Consider the following 16,204-nt stretch of genomic DNA (forward strand, 5'->3'; position numbering starts at 1 on the left):
GCCGCAAGTGCTCCAGACGAAAGCCTGGAGCACTTAGTAGAAGTGGAAGGAATAGAAGAAACGCCATGCCATGGGTCTACACGGCTGCTCACTATGCTCTAGCAAACCTTCACACTGGTATCGTGAGGGCTGATACTTCTTTCTGGAAATTAGGATTTCTCTATGCAAAGGTCTTCTACCCTGAGCAATTTGGAAAGTTCTTCAAAGGAGCCCTATTTTGTATTCCACTAGCAAACTCTCAACCTCTAAGTGTACCTGTTACACATGAAATATAATAATTGATTTTTTTTTTTTCCCAAGTGAATCAGTGAAGAGGTTTTTTTTATTGTCACATTTCAATAAATTTTAAAATAAGTACATAGTAATGTATCTGAATCCTGCTGTTATGGTTTGCATATTATATTGTCAGGCTTCATGTATCAAGTTTGCATATGTCAGAAAGTGATCCAGCCACTTGTTACAGACAAAGGTGTACAGCCAAGATTTTTAATAATGAGTGTCAACAGTTATGCTTCTAAGCCTATATTTAGGCACCTAAATGTGACGGCTGTTTTCTGAAAGTGAGGAACACACAGTGGTTCCATTGCAGTCACTGGATTTGTCACACCTGGGGTGAAATACTATTCCCCTTCATTCCTGTATTTTCCCACTCATTCTAACGCTACATTCACAGCAATTCAGGGCTGTGGATTTGTAAACTCTGATGCTTGTACAAATGAGGCCACTGGCCAACCAAAGAGTATCACCAGGATAAATACATTATTAGAAAGGGATCAAGTATATCTTATCTAAATGATCTTGCTCTTGCCTTCAAGCTGGAAGGAGCGGTAATCATGCCTGCTTCAAAAATGTAAGAGATCTTATCCTGTATCACTTTTCCCAACTGCACAACTGAGAGAATCGGAGAGATCTGACCCTTGATGTCAAGGGATATGTTGTCCAATAACAAAAAGGTTTCTTCATGCTTCCTCTTCTACCTCATTTACGAACCTCCCCATACTTTCATTATTTTCCATGTTTGCATCATTATTCTGTCCTGTTACATAGAACCAAATAAAATCGTAATAAAATTATTTTATATTTCATTTAGAGAACAGTATACACGAATGATCCTTGAACAAGAAAACCTTGGGAAGGTAAGAATGAGATTTTTACCTGGTAAAAACATCGTACAGTTCATATTTTTGTGGGGCTTATTACCAAAGGCTGTGGTCAGTCTTTTATAAAAAGCATATTGCAGCCTACAAAGAAAATTCCATTACTGCTGGCATTGGTAACTAATACTCTGAAAAGAGATCACGCTCTCTCTTCAGGGCTTGATTTCCTGCAGAGTATAGCATGAGCCGCGTGTAAAAGATAGTCAAACAGATTAATGTGACAGCACATTCCCTGAAAACCATTTGGATAAGAAACTGAAACATGGGCATAACAAACTGTGCCAGCTCAAATTTTATGTTGTATATAAAGCAACCTGTTGAAGACAATAAATTTTGAGCCTGTCAGCCTCATCACTGTTATTAAAGGCCAGGGGATCATCAGCACAGCAGTGTTAAACAAAAGCAGTTGTCCATTTTTAATCTTGTATGAAGCTCAGATCAGCATGGACGAGGTTAGGCTTACCAGTTCACACTAAACATCTTTCTTTTATTAGTTTCCTTTTTATGAGTGAGTCTGTGAGCGATTTCTACAGGTTTGGGCTGCCACTATTAATAATCAGTAGCGGGTTTCATTATAAAACATTAATTTCATGTTTATAATATCATGGTATTAATCCATTGCAGCTTGCAACTTGATACTGCAAGAGCTCTGTATGGAAACGAACTCAGAATTTTAGCATAACTTCTCAAATAGATAAGACTATTATTTAGACAGTTTTAAAACATTGAAATATTTGGCAATCCGTACAAAGCAGATATCCGAGTCCCAGGTGTTAATGCATTTATCACTTGCAAGGAGTGTTATCAACTTGAACAAAATAATATTTCAGTAGCATATAAAAATCTTTGTCATTCCAAGCTGCCTATGTGAGCAATTTTTGTGGCGTAGAACTGTTCAAAAAATCTAATACTTTTGTATTTTTGACAGAAATTACGAGAGAAGCAGAAAGTTGTACGGGAAAGTCACGGGCCAAATATGAAGCAAATTAAAATATGGCAGAATTTTCAGCAGTTAATGGAATGTAAGAGAGAATGTTTTCTGAAACAACAAAATCAAACAGCCGTTGGTCAAGTCATTCAGGAAGGAGGTAAAGATAGGCTTGTGTTATGAATTCTTCCTTCTCGATAGCAACATAAAGTAGGAAGACAGTGTGTTGGCTTCCTAAAGGTAACCTCTTACTAAATATTGTGGCTTTCATCATTTCTACATAAATTTGTTGTACATTATTTGGTTTTGGTGGATAAACAAAGAGAGCAACTAACCACTCTACAAAGCTTTTCCTCCATTGTTGAAGTGACAACCTAACGTGGTTAGGAAGATCTGTTATGAGAGCTGCACTAGGGTGAACCTCATCGTAAATCTTTGTTTTATGAGGCTGGGAATGGCATGCATCTGCAGAGAGATCAAAGGAAAATAAATCCTTCTCCAGGGTCACAGAAAACTTACGTAATTGCTCTGCTCCTTATTCTGTATATCACTAAGGTTACATTTTTGCAAGGTCTGGGACTCGATAGTGTATAATTGTGGCCCTCCTGGCTTGGCCCTCTCCTTCCCTATTGTCTTTATTCATCTAGTGTGACTGGCAAGAATGGAGCCATTTTTGCTCTGAGCCGCACAGACCTTGCCTGCACACTCCTAGTCATACTTTCCTTGCACGACTGAATTAAACTGATTGTGCTTCCAGGAGACAGTTCATTGCTACAGCGTCAGGAGTAGGTTCTGAGAACAATTACTTGGATTCTGAGCTTTTTCCATTATCTTTTGTTGTTGTTTTTCACAAATGTATTTTTTTTCTTTCTATTTTTTTTCTGAGTTGCCCATGTGAAAGCGTAAACAGTAAAGGCTTTCTCCATTGAGGCCATTTTGTGCTGGTTTGTCTGTGCAGCGTGGCTCCAAAGTGATTACACTACCCAAAGAGGGTCCATCCAGGCATGGAGGGTTATTGATGGATGTAAATATGGCACAGTGGCTCTTGCATAAGTTAGGGTATGCAAAACAGGTAGATAGGCAAGGCTGCCTTGTACTCTGGCTTTGACCTGTGAGCTACAGGCAACTGTCACTGCCCTTAAAATTGCATCATGAGACCCACAGCTGACCCAGGGTAAGAGGAATGAAGGTGAGGCTTGACACTGTCCCTCACGCTTCATCGTTTTGGGTGAGTGCCTCTTAGCCACAATCAAAGATCAGCAGCAAAGAGGTAAGTCTGCGGGACCAGAACTCCTGCTATTCTTCTTTAGTCTCTTGGCTTATTGAATATCTAGATAGGTGGGTTTTTTTAGTCCTTCCTGCCTGAAGTAAAATGTCTTTTCAGGACATAAAAAATAATTTCGCTTTCTCTGGTACCTAGCTATGAGATGTTCTGCTGTTTTCTATATCGGGAGAGAGTATGGTAATTATATAGTTCCTAGTTTGCCTTTGCATTAAATATATTTGTTAACAGAACTAAAATAAAATCTGACTACTACATTTTGACTGTATGGTATTCTCTTTTTTTACATTTCTTAGGTGAAAGAAGATAAATTGTTAGTGACAAGTAGCTTGCTGGGCCACAGGCAAAAGTGGTTTGAATGGGTCATTTAATGAAATTTATTTCTGATGCCCCTCAAAGGGTTCAAAACTACAGTGTATGTGTAAGGAGTAGGTCTCTCATCCATAGATTCCCAGGACATCCTCATGTAAGCCCTCCCACACTGCTGAATAGCTGAAGATAGTCTTTCTCAACAGCTGCACACTAATCTTTCCCAGGGCAAGGAGAAGCAGCACATTTTCCCCTACGCACATTTTCGGCGAGTGTGGAAGGCAGGCTGTCGTGTAGGACACGGGCACAGGTAGAGTTGGCCGGGATGGGGAGAATGTGCAGCATTGCCACCACCCACTGCTTCCATGAGTTGATTACTCTACACGGCAGGAGCACGGGCTTTAGTAAGGCACTGAAGGGAGACTATATCGATTGGGAAGGGAGAAGCTCAGGAAGAGGGCATATGCACACTATATGGTGTGGGCGCAGCCTTCTCCAGAGACACCTACACATTTTCTCCCTGCTAGCCCTGACCATTATTACCATACGTCACCTGCATTGCACTGTAGGGTCTGTTGACCTGAAGAAAGTTACGGTAGTCATATAGCTGGACTCCTAAAGGAGGGTTTTGCTGAATACTTGCCAGCAATAGTAAAATAACACAGACAACTAGATGTGAGATGTGCTGGAAACATAGGATAATCACCAAAAACGGGCATTTAGGTTACTTGGAATCAGCCTATGGTTCAGAGTCACCAGAAGGGGCAGGGAGAAAGGGGATTTTTATACACTTCAAGTCAAAACTTTTAACAAAACCCTAAAAACCCTATTTGACTAGACCATTTATGCAAAGAGGTATTACACAGATTAGCCTGCTGGCCAGGAAAAAGCAATGCTTTTGAAATTCATAGCAATGATGTAGAGTGAGACTGAGTATAATCATTTTCTGGTTTTCTGTTCAGAGTTACCCTAAAAATAGTTCATCCTTCTTCCTTGTAAAAACAGTTTATTGGTAGTTACTCAAAGATGACGTGATTGTTGTTCTGATCTGATTAGTGTTCTGTCATTTGTACTGCACCAAGAAAGGGCACACAGATTATACACTACAGCAGCAGCAAAATGACTTTCTGAGATGAAGCAGAAAATCATAACTGTTATGAAAAGAAAATTGGAAAAACTCAAACGCTATTTTTAGCTTTTTATCTAAGTGGACATTTAATAAATTCAACTTTAATGGATTCTGTTCACTGGCTTTTCCACCTAGTTCATGGTTTGACAGGAGCATTCAAAAATCTTTGAATTTCACAGTTATATCTTTACTTCCTAACTTGCAACAAAAAGCTTATTTCTAATTTTCTAACTTTGTTATTATTAATAGCCTAGCTGGTTAACTAATAAGATTAAACATACCATATGGAAAAATACCTGCCTTTTCCTTGTGAAGGTCCAAATAAATAAAAAATGCGCGTAGTTAAATTTGGGGCCTTGGCACTTACCAAATTTTTTCCAGTTGGAACCCTGATCCGAGCAGTCGCTTATGAGCAGCAGTCGCTTATGAGCAGCAGCTTACTTTGTTTCAAAACGTCTCCTTATCTTTACCCAGAACTGGTTGAGGAAGTATTCCAGCTATACAACTGCTACAGTATTCTGCAGTTTTGCATTATTTAGTCATGTTGACTTCAGCTGTCCTTAGAGCTACAGGCAAGTTCCACATGGACCTAAGAGATTAAATAGTTACAGGCATCAGAAATAGGCATGAGAAAACAGTACATCTACCGAGTTGTATGACCAGCCATTTTACCATCTGGATGTCAGATTGTTTTGTTTCTATTAGTGGTACCATTTTACTTCCATTTGAACTATAATAAATAAAAGAAATGTTCTTAGACTTCCTTAAGTAACCCACATCTAGGAATACTTATTTGTATATCTTTACTCACATGGCTATTACTACTAATGAAATCATATGCCCGCAATCATAAAAGTTTGGCCCTGCTATTGTATTTATTATGTTTAAATATACTGATTTCCAGAGCTTTCTTGATAAGACTTTCCTACAGTATGATGCTTCTCACTGTTATAAAACACACAGCAGAAGTATTTAGTAACAGTTCAGTGCCTAGAAAATGTCCTCACAATGAAGATGTTCTCATTAATAAGCCTGGATAGTACAGTCCCCAGTCAGCAATATAAAATCTGTTTGCCAAGTGACTTGCTGGTTCAGGCACTGGAAATGAAGTGCAGAGCTGCTTCTCCTTAGATCGCTATTTCATGTCTGGCCCAGATAGCAGTGACCGAAAGCTCTGCTAACTACCTGGTGGCTGCCCTTAGCGAGTGATCTATGCAGAGCGATTTGGCAGTATCACTCCAATTCCTAAATCACCACTCTGGCAGTGTTTGGCGAGCCTGGAGCCAGCTTCCACATGAAGGCAGACAGATGTATGACTGAAAGACCACGGAGGCTGAAGTGCTGTCACCCGAAAGGTGTCCCCTTGGGAGAAAGGTCATGACACGTTGACACGGTGGAGTGTGGGAAGCTGTTACTCCGTCATCTTGTCTGTGGATGAGGAGAGTGCTGATGCTTGCAGATCTGGTTTCTCTTGTTGGCCCTGTATTGACCCAGACTTAAGTGAAAAAAATAAAGAACTCAATCTGAACGTGTGCCCTGTGTTATCATTTGTAGCAGTAGGTTTCCTGCTGAAGGAACGCTGTTAACTCTTCAGCTGCCTTTCTCTGCTGCAGTCTGTAATGGAAACAGAATCGAAATTTTCATGGACTTGCCAGGGTTCCAGTGAGGAAGTATTACACGAATCAACAATTTTATCACAAGGTACCACCTGTCTGGGCAACACCCAATTGGGTAGCTGTTTTTTAACAATCAGAATTTGACCTATTTCCAGCTTGTTTAAAGAGTTCTTTAAATTCTCAGTATGAATTTAAAATGGGTTCTCCAAATTCTCAGTGTCTCTGTTTCTGTAGCGCTAGTTCCACAGTAGCAGTGTCCAAACTCCCAAGGCAATCCGTTTTATTCCAAGGTCATTGGGTAAAAAGGGTATTTTTCACAATTGCATTACACTGATTTTCATGATTCCAGTTTAGAGACAAAAAACCGCTGTAAGCTACTGCACCGTGGTGATGTCAAACTCGATGAGGAGCTCCGCTGTTTGAGGGGGGGAGCAAACATATTCCAAATAATCAGCAGGAACTGTGAGACAAATCATGCAGTCCTTACTTTCACAAAACCCTCACTGACTTCAGTGGGAGTTTTGCCAAAATAAGGTCTGCTGGATTTAGCTCGGTATTCTTCCTCCTGACAGAACAAGCAGGAATTAAAGGGCCAACATCACATTTATAAGACACAGAGAATAAAAAAGAACTGGAATTATCTAAAGTAATGACTTTCATCCAACACAAATCAATGTTGCATTAGACATGGTCTAATTTATAACAAAAATTAAATGTTTGTGGATATTTTTCTCAGCGCAAGCAATCAAAATACACAAGTCCTTTGCAATATGGTTTGATTTTCATTCGACATCTATGAGAGGCTGTCTTGCACAAATCTATTGCTGGAGTATTTATAGCGTTTATCATTAAAATACAACTTGAGGCATTACTTTTTTTTATTTGTATTTAAAGGCATTACTTATATTTATTATTTTCTTTAAAAAGTATATTTTTACCTTTTTTTGCATTTCCATTCCTCATAGTTTTGAAAAAAGTATGGTTTTGCAAATTAGGATACACACAACCAGCGTTTGCTGAATGCCAAGAACTAGAGCTCTTTTCCTGCAAATGGCTCTACCCAAGCCAATGTCTATTATACTGTTTCAGTTCAGTCTGTCATTACAGAATAACGTGTCACTTTTAAGCTTCTAAATTTTATTGCAACTGCTCAAGTTTTAAAACCACTCCTTTATATAATAAGCACTTAATTAGGTCTACTCTTGAAATAGGATAAAGCCAAATCCTGCACATTTTGCTAATACCAGAAAAAATGCAGTTGATAGGAGTATGGAAAATGGGATCTTACCAGTTTTCAAAGACAAATTCCTTTCTCTCTCCCTACTTCTTTTCCCTGGAATGGAATAGAAAACATGCCTGGCACTTAGGGAGCAGTAACAACAAAACCATAAAGGCATACATCATGTACAAATAATAACCATGTAAGGGAAATAATGAAGGAATTAATCGCACAGTTTCTTTTTTATGAATTTTACAACTGGGTCATACTGAAAAAAAACCCACAAAATTCTTAAGATTTTCTGCAATTAAAATTTGTAGGGTTTTAATGCCTTTTTTTTTACTGTATTACTGTTTTTTAAATAGTTGAACCTCTAAGGTTATAAAATATGAATAATTCAGCAATGTACTTGGTTTACACTACTGCAGCATTTTCTGGTGAGTAAAACTGGTGTTTAGGTTTTTCTTTGCAGTTATCACAGAAATCTCAGAGCCATTAGTGAAGAATTACCAAAGCAAAAAGGGCTGATTAATTTGGGATTCTAAAAATTGAAAATTAAAAAAACACATGAAAATGATGTGGTTTGCTTATCAACTGCTATTTAAATGATGCATTGCTCCAAGACGGCATTCTGTGGACTGCAGCATTCAAAAACTTTGAATTTTTTAAAGTATTTATAAAACATTGTACCCAACTCCCTTATTCCGTGCTTTAAAGCTTGCCATGTTTTTACAGCATATTAAAAAGACAACAGAACTGTATCAGAACATTGGAAGTCACCCACAGACAACCTGTTCCACTAATATTTTACATTCGTGTTGCATCTTTCATCCTAAAGGATTTCTCTACTTCATTTTCATTTTATGTAGGCTGATTAGACTGCTCAGGTATCTGCATGAGTGAGCTAGGAAACAGTGAGAGAGCTCGTTAATGTTCAGAGGACAGTCATGAAAATTGGGCATTTATTATTTCATGGGCAATGACAACATCATCTCGAAATTAACTGTCCTTAGGAAAATATCTCCCACAGCTAATAACTAGAAAGCAGTCTGAATTCTTCTAACAAGGAGGTGGAGTGTGGCATACTGCATAGTGGGTTATTACTGTTGTGCTTGCTATTCCTTTTGTATTTTTTATTTACTACACTGTACTTCAACCATTTGTATATTAAATGCATCACTTTAAAATCTATATACACTGAAGGTTCTTTTCTGCTTGTTGATGTAATTGAATGAAGTGAAGGCTGATCGTAAAATACGACGAGAGGGAAAGAGAGAACTCATATACTGGAAAAAGCACTATAAATATTTTCCTGGGATCATTAACACAACCTTGTAACACTTCACCCCGTGTAGCGGAAAGAATTATACAATCCTTTTATGAAATGTCTAAAAAGTGTTTACAATTCCATCCCAAATTAATGTGGCTTTTTCTTTAAGTGTAAAGGAAACATCCCATAATTCTTAATTCTGTTATCAAAGTTATTTTCAACCTTTGAAGGGATTCACTTGCTAGTGACTTGGCAGTGTCAAACAAATGTTCGACTTTTATTCTGACACTTCTTGAAGAATTTGATTGAAACTATATATGTCTAGATAACACCCAACAAAGTGCCCCTCTTGCGTTTGTTTCGAGATATTTTTGGAAACAACAGAGGCGACCTTGGATGGAGCTGCTTTTCCAATTTAGGACTTCATTTGGTCTAAGAGAGTAAAATTATACTCTTTAATCCTTTAGTGTACCCACAAACAGGACAGTTTTATTTTATGCTGTTGCAGAATTGTTTTTCTGTACCTTCTTAGCAGTGTCGGTCTGTTTAGGGTAAGAATTATTTTAGGTAATAACAGTTACTTTCAAATGTACATATAAATAGTCCTCCAGTGTATCACATGGCCCTTAAAAATATTGTGTAATCTAAATGAACAGTGGTCCTTTATGTAACACCTTTGCTTCTTTAGAACTCGTGTTAATAAATAAGCGTTAGCCTTTGTCTTTGCTTATAGACACGAAGAATCTGATTTCAAGCCAGAGCTCACACAGACTTGATGTAAAGTCTAAATGAGGAGAGTGGTAATGCTGGCGAATGCTCTATGATGGGACTGCCACCTGTCCAGATCACAGGAGAAATATTGTTTGTCAAGCTTCAAGTTTAAAAGCCAAGGTTATGAGCCAGGTTCTCTGTACATCTAGGCTGGGGTGATTGTTTTCTTCTGACTTCGGTTTGCCAGCTGTGCAATTGTATCTGTAAAATTTTATTACATCTAATCACTTAAAATGTTTTAAATAGTTTGCACTTAATTTTCTCTATAATCAATATATTTTAATTCATTTGTATTACTCTCTGTTATAGGCATACTGCACTCCGTAACAAAATGGAATGAGTTTGTTGCAATGATAATGCAGTTTCACTGCTGTGAATAAAGCCAGAATTGACGGAGTACAGTATTATTGTCATTTACCTTGTACGATATTTACTCTCCTCAATAACAATGTTGTCTGGTGTTACCTAGTGATCAAATACAAGTGGTATATGCAAATGCAGATGTAAATATACTACTTGGGGGTATACTGTTTATATTAATTTGATCACACTTAGTGTCAATGCATATTTTTATAGCTCTATTCTATACTTACTATGACTGATGGCTCAGATTCTAACTCTAGAATATCCAGTTCCGTGATTTTATGGCATTGCCTTGTAAAGTATTTGTGGACAGCTTAAGAGAAGCAGCTCTGATCCTGTGAACCTATATGTATGTGAGCATGACTCCATTAGCATATGCACAAATCAGGTTAAAATAAACTATTTGGTATAGCAACTTTCATCACAGAATCTTAAAATAATTTACAAACATCTCTTAGTAAAGTCTGTTGACCGTATAGCCAGATAAACAAGTTGCTGCTATTTATATTATTTTCTAGATGAATTTATATTATTTTCTAGATGAACAAACCACAGTATAGAACGAAACAGAAGCAAAACTAGGAATCTAGTCCTTGTCTCTGGCCTGTGGTCTCAGGGCATGCTCAGGATTCCCAACCTGATCTCCCTGAGAAACCTCTTGGGTCTTGTCCTGAGTGTGGTTGTTCAGACCCTCGAACGCTCATCCTAGCCTGAGGTTTGGTTTATTTGAACACAGAGGAATGATATAGCAAACGTCACAAAATTTCCCAGTGCAGTTGTCAGTGTCCTAGCTCTGAGTATCCTCATCTGACCCCTGCCGCTCCCTAAAAAGTAATCCAGAAGTACAATGTCTCTACATTTCCAATGTGCTAATTCATTGAAATCCGTAATGGAAAGTTCATAACAGGTACAGAGGAACAAAAGTGATACAGACAAACGTAAAGCTGTTTCCTGAAGGAGTTTTTAATTAAATTGTAACAAGGAGTTTCAAACATAAAAAGCATCACAACTACCTTCATTGAGCTAATGGAGTCAACAAAACTAAATGTGAGATTTTCTCTGACCCTGAGATCTTTTTATAATCCCAGAGAGATAAATATCAGGAGAAGCAGTCCTAAATAGAAACACTGTGTGTGTGCATGTGCATGCATGCATGCAAACAAAGATTAGGTCTCTGAGTTATAAACTGGTATACAGCACTCTGGGGCAACTTTTTATTTGCGTGCCTATTCTGTGTACATGTTCAGTTTTTTGCAAGTGTCTACTTTGTGCTGTAGCTGAAACACATTAATTATATAAGCTAGCACAGAAATAACAGGAAATTCTATTTTTTCTTAAACATCCAGAGGAAATGAAGAGATTTTGAATATTATTCAATCTTGTCTTCAAAAAATGTAAAGATGCATGAATGTGAAAGCACTACAGGAGAAAAACTGGCTGGCTTAGAACATGGTAAGCGACAAGAGAGTTTGTGCTTCTGGTTTATTGCTCCAGGCAGCTGTGGTCAAAGCTGCTGCTTCTTGTCTGGTCTGCTCCTCAGTGTACTGGCATGGAATTGGTTGGAATTAGACCTCAAATAGAAAGGCAGCAGATTTATCACTGGAGCACTAAATTTTGCTTTTATATGTGAGAACAAATCCAGGGTAACCTCAGTTAATAAATAACCCAGTCAATGGTGATAGTTCCTGTTTTAGTCTGATAAATTTGGCCTTAAACAAAACCTGAACTTTTGTTGGTACAAGCATATACCACAGGGGAGTAAAACCATTTTCCCCATGAAAAATTTCAGTCTCAACAGAACAAAAAAATGAAATGTTCATAATATTTCTTGAAAAAAAATGAAAAATCATGTTTAAAAAAAGCCACAAGTTTTTAATGCAAAGTTAAAATTTTCAAAAGAAAACTTGTACTTTTTGAAAAAAAGACCAAAAAAGGTTCTTTAGTCAATACAAAAAAATAACACCAACTCAAATAGCTTTGATGGAAATGTTCTCCTTACTTACAAGATGTACAGCCTTTTACTGTGTCGTTCCATTAGAATCAGATGAACTCTTCACAGCAGGCTCAGCAATGCTTACAGTATTATGTTCTCCATGGAAAGGCATGGGTACTGGAGTTTCATAATAAGGGAATTTTTCTTTGATACAGCAGCTGCATCAGAGCCAATTTTACCTGCAAATACATAGTGCTGGTGCAATTTATCTTTGTTTGAAACAATCCATATGGGTACATCCAGTTTTTATAAAAGGGCATTCAACAAATAGAGTGGTTTGCAATGTTACTGTTTCACTGCTGCATAAATACTGAATACCTAAACACAACATTAGCTAATTAAGTTGGGGGCAATTATTGGCCGGAGATAAAGCACACAGTAAGTAAGCATGGATTAAGCCTGCCCTCTTACTGCACGTACTATGGTTGCTCCTTGAATACAATGAGGATGTAGGTTTCCAGGAGATTAAATCCAGCACTACTTTGCACCCGGAATCTAAAAGAAGGCCAAAAAAAATTAGATGGAGCTTCTTAAATTGCAGGGTGCTGCATAGACTGTATGGAACTTAAGCCAAAGCTTCTTCAAAACCAAAATCCCTCCAGTAAAATAGTAGTGAGAACTCTGCTTTTAACTGAAATCATTACTTGGTATATACTAATACATTCTGTACAATTTATCTTTACAAGGCACAGACAGTAAACCAAAATTCACAAAACTGTTTCAAAAGAGAAACTGCACATACATGCATTCCACACATGCACGCACCTCCTGCCATTAGCCCAGAACCAGCAGTAATCCCAGCCAATCTGCCCAAAGCAGAGCCATCAGAAAACATGTTCTACATAAAAGATTTTATTTTCTAATAGGACTGCTCTTTCATAGCCATTACTGCACTAATGGTAAAAAAAATCAGTCCCCACACCCATGTTCCTCCAGTTGCAACCACCTCGTGCTTCATCAGCAAACTGCTTGTATGCCTGACTGCATGTTGGGAGTTTTGGAGAACTGACCCATCTGAAACCCTTTTTTCAAGGCTTGTTTGCAGCCACACATTGTGGACACACAAGTCCATAAATGCAGTATCTGTAAGATACTGTATGCAGGCTCACGCTGTTTGCATAATTTTAAAAAAATAACTATTTTAAGTGCTGTCAACAACCAAGAAGGGTCTACACTAAGATGAGTGGGCCAGTTAAAGAACATGAAAGAAGCCAGGTCGCAGGCAGAGCACACTCACTCCTACTTAAAGTGCCTGTGGAGCAAAACAGCTGTAAAGAAAACGCACACTGCCCCGATAGAAAGCCTATGAAAGACAGCGGCTTTGCATTCAAAAGAACCCTGTCCCAGATGACTTAAAAAATTCTATGTTAGTATATTCACTGACGGATTACACTAGCATACAGTGATACACATCACTGATCAGTCAGGAAAAACCAACTGGTAGCCTGAGAGAAGAGGGGGGACTGCCCTGCTCTGTGGTACGATAGTCTAAACCAGCTTGCAATTATTGTGAAAATGTTTTTTCAGTTGTGCTGGCACAACTCTTTGTGGGGCTGCACGGTCAGGCTTATCACAGTCTCTTGGTGAAAGATGATTATTAACTCAGTTACTCAGTTTATAGCCACAAATAATTGCAAAAGCACAACCGAAGGGATAGAGAGCAGCAGGCAAGGAGCTGGGCGCAAGTGGGCAGGGACGCAGAGAACAAGGGTCAGAAGCTTCCTGAACTGCCTTCGCCACCAAAGAAAATGTTTTGCAGAACTGCACCTATGTCTGCAGTTCCTGTTGTCCTCGATGTGCTTCAGCGATCAGCTCAAGACAGTCTGAAGACAAATCAGAAAAATAACAACTGTTTTATTAAAAAGCTCATAAGCAAAGGTGAAATCTCCCCTCCATCAAAACCTACTCCCCTAACGGGATGTTGAGTGATCACAGAGTTAAATAACAAAAACCAAGACAGAAACATTTTATCATTTAAGAAATGCTTACCAGGCGATCAGTGTTGGAAGGCAGGAAATTAATACTCATAACTTCTGATTAGCTTTGTCAGAGGTGCCATGCTCCTCTCCTTTGTGTGATTCTCAAAAAACGAAATGCAAAGATGCGCAATGATCACCTGGGCTTGTGATTTTCCAGGGAATGCTTTTCCCTCCATAAACTCTTTGTCCTCCCCTCACAGAATGTATGCATCTGTTAAACTAGAACATAAAGTTCTGGATGTCTGCCTACACGATGGTATAAATCAGCCTAAGTCACTTTCCTGATGTAATGTCTTGGACAGATCCCTTCCGATTTCCTGAACAGGATTTTGGAACAACCAAAGAGAAAAGAGACTGCCCTAATTAGTGTACCCCATCATTTACATTGAGCCTTGCTCAATGAGGTAAGGCAGGACTTCATGAGTTTTATTGAGTGCTACATTAATGCCCAGATACATTGTACATGTTCTGTAAGGCTGATAGTTAATATGAGGTAAAATACAACAATAGGGAGATTATAAAAATGCTTATGCAAGAAACTGTGGAAAACTCCAAAATACTGGAATCCAGTTATGGGTTATTATGTAATTCAATATTTTTCAGTCTCTTAAGCAATGAAAATTTAAAATATGTAATAAATCCTACCTCATCATGTGTCTTGTTTACGGGCAGTTTAAGGTAGGAGCACATGAATGATTACGCACTATGACAGCCTGCTTTGGATATATGCCTTTGCAAAATTGAGAGAGATGTTGCAAAGGAAACATTCGTAACAGTGTTTTTCTGAGTGAATGCTTTCATCCTGAGCTTTATTAAAAATAAACATAACTAATACAAATGTAATAACAACATACATAACTGCCAGCAATTCATGCAATATCATTAAGATATGCATTAAAAATGTCTTATAAGATCAAAATGTCTGCTTATAGGAAATGTTAGACTCTCCTTATGATTAATAGGATGGCAATTATTAGGGGAATGATTCACTCATGCCATAACCCCTATGAACTGAATGAACTAACCTCTTTTGAGTCAATCAAGTCACACCTAGCTAGGAGAAAAGAGTTCCGACCCAAATAATCCATAATTAGATCATCAGCTGCTAACAGTATTGATCTCCTGAGATTTGGGGTGGCCTGAGCTGCCCTCATTCTCCAGCTGCAACTCAGAGAACAGACTTCATTCTTGAAAGAAAAGAGAAATTTTTAAAAGACACGTGGAATACTAAAATAATGATGTTGGATATCCATCGTCTTGGAAGCATCTTAATTTGTTGCTGTTAATATACAATCAGAAATCAGATTATGACCTTGTCAAGCAGAACAGCAATTATATTATTGCTTATATAACTGGGGGGTCTGCTTGCTGCCTTTTATTATACCTTGCAGGAAAGTTCAGGTGCCATTCAAACAGATTTAAGTTCTCAATATCAGGTTCAATCTGCCAAAATCACTACACAAAAGTTCAGCTGCAAAGACATTCTTTGCACAAATCCATTTTTAGAAAGCCAAAAAAATTGATCAATACTGAAGTTATAAAAGAATGAATTTCCATATTATTCTCATGTATTGGGTATTTAATGTCTATTGCCATTTAAGAACATTATATTCTTGGAATAATTCAAATTGATACACTCTGTTTCTTTTCCAGTGGTCAGTACTACTGTCAGTACAGCACTACTTTTCCAGTGGTCAGTACATAAATGTAGTGGGTTACATATGGCTTTGAAATGTCACAATGATATCTCTTAAAGTAAAAATAAATATTTCCATTTTAATAGCTTATGATGTAATTAAATTAAAAATGTTACATGCAAAAATTTTAATTTTATTTAGAATATCTTATTCACAGCACAGCTCTGATGACTATTAAACCTGTTTGAAAAAGAAAACCTTATTGGTATTGGGTACAAATAAAACTCATTCCTTTCCAAAAACATCTATATTAAATCCTTTCAGCACTAACATACTGAGGCACACAGGATCCTTCAGAAAGATCAGAAGGCCCTCACACTAACTGCAGGGGTTTTTTCCTCATTTCTATGGCATATGTTGTATCAGAAATCACAGTTAAAAGAAATTTCATGCTCAAAATTGAAATCTTTTCTCACATTTAACTCAGCCAAAATTCCTGTGATGGCAGAATTAAATTTGGGTTTGTTCTCAAATGGTAAGGAAGCTACAAT

The 16,204-nt window shown here is 37.8% G+C and overlaps 1 protein-coding gene and 1 long non-coding RNA gene across 5 annotated transcripts in view; one reads left to right on the forward strand and one right to left on the reverse strand.

Annotated features, from left to right (window-relative positions):
- Positions 1 to 3,624, forward strand: part of IFT81 (intraflagellar transport 81) — a 43,674-nt gene extending 40,050 nt beyond the window's left edge. For both annotated transcript variants that reach the window (XM_075515903.1, XM_075515904.1), the window contains exons 18-19: positions 1,091 to 1,136; positions 2,086 to 3,624. In XM_075515903.1, the coding sequence (XP_075372018.1) occupies positions 1,091 to 1,136; positions 2,086 to 2,268 (229 nt within the window). In that variant the 3' untranslated portion in view covers positions 2,269 to 3,624. The remainder of the gene's footprint in view (positions 1 to 1,090; positions 1,137 to 2,085) is intronic.
- A 1,381-nt stretch (positions 3,625 to 5,005) lies between these two features.
- LOC142416405 (uncharacterized) overlaps positions 5,006 to 16,204 on the reverse strand; it is a 31,847-nt gene continuing 20,648 nt past the window's right edge. Inside the window, exons 5-8 of one of the 3 annotated variants that reach the window (XR_012777713.1) lie at positions 12,048 to 12,216; positions 7,710 to 7,754; positions 5,991 to 6,419; positions 5,006 to 5,394 (exon numbers count right to left, since the gene is read on the reverse strand). This is a non-coding gene — a long non-coding RNA (uncharacterized LOC142416405). The remainder of the gene's footprint in view (positions 5,395 to 5,990; positions 6,420 to 7,709; positions 7,755 to 12,047; positions 12,217 to 16,204) is intronic. The other 2 variants (XR_012777714.1, XR_012777715.1) reach the window with 2 other exon arrangements.

The sequence above is a fragment of the Mycteria americana genome, chromosome 13 (genome assembly GCF_035582795.1).
Source record: "Mycteria americana isolate JAX WOST 10 ecotype Jacksonville Zoo and Gardens chromosome 13, USCA_MyAme_1.0, whole genome shotgun sequence".
NCBI classification, from domain to species: Eukaryota; Metazoa; Chordata; class Aves; order Ciconiiformes; family Ciconiidae; genus Mycteria; species Mycteria americana.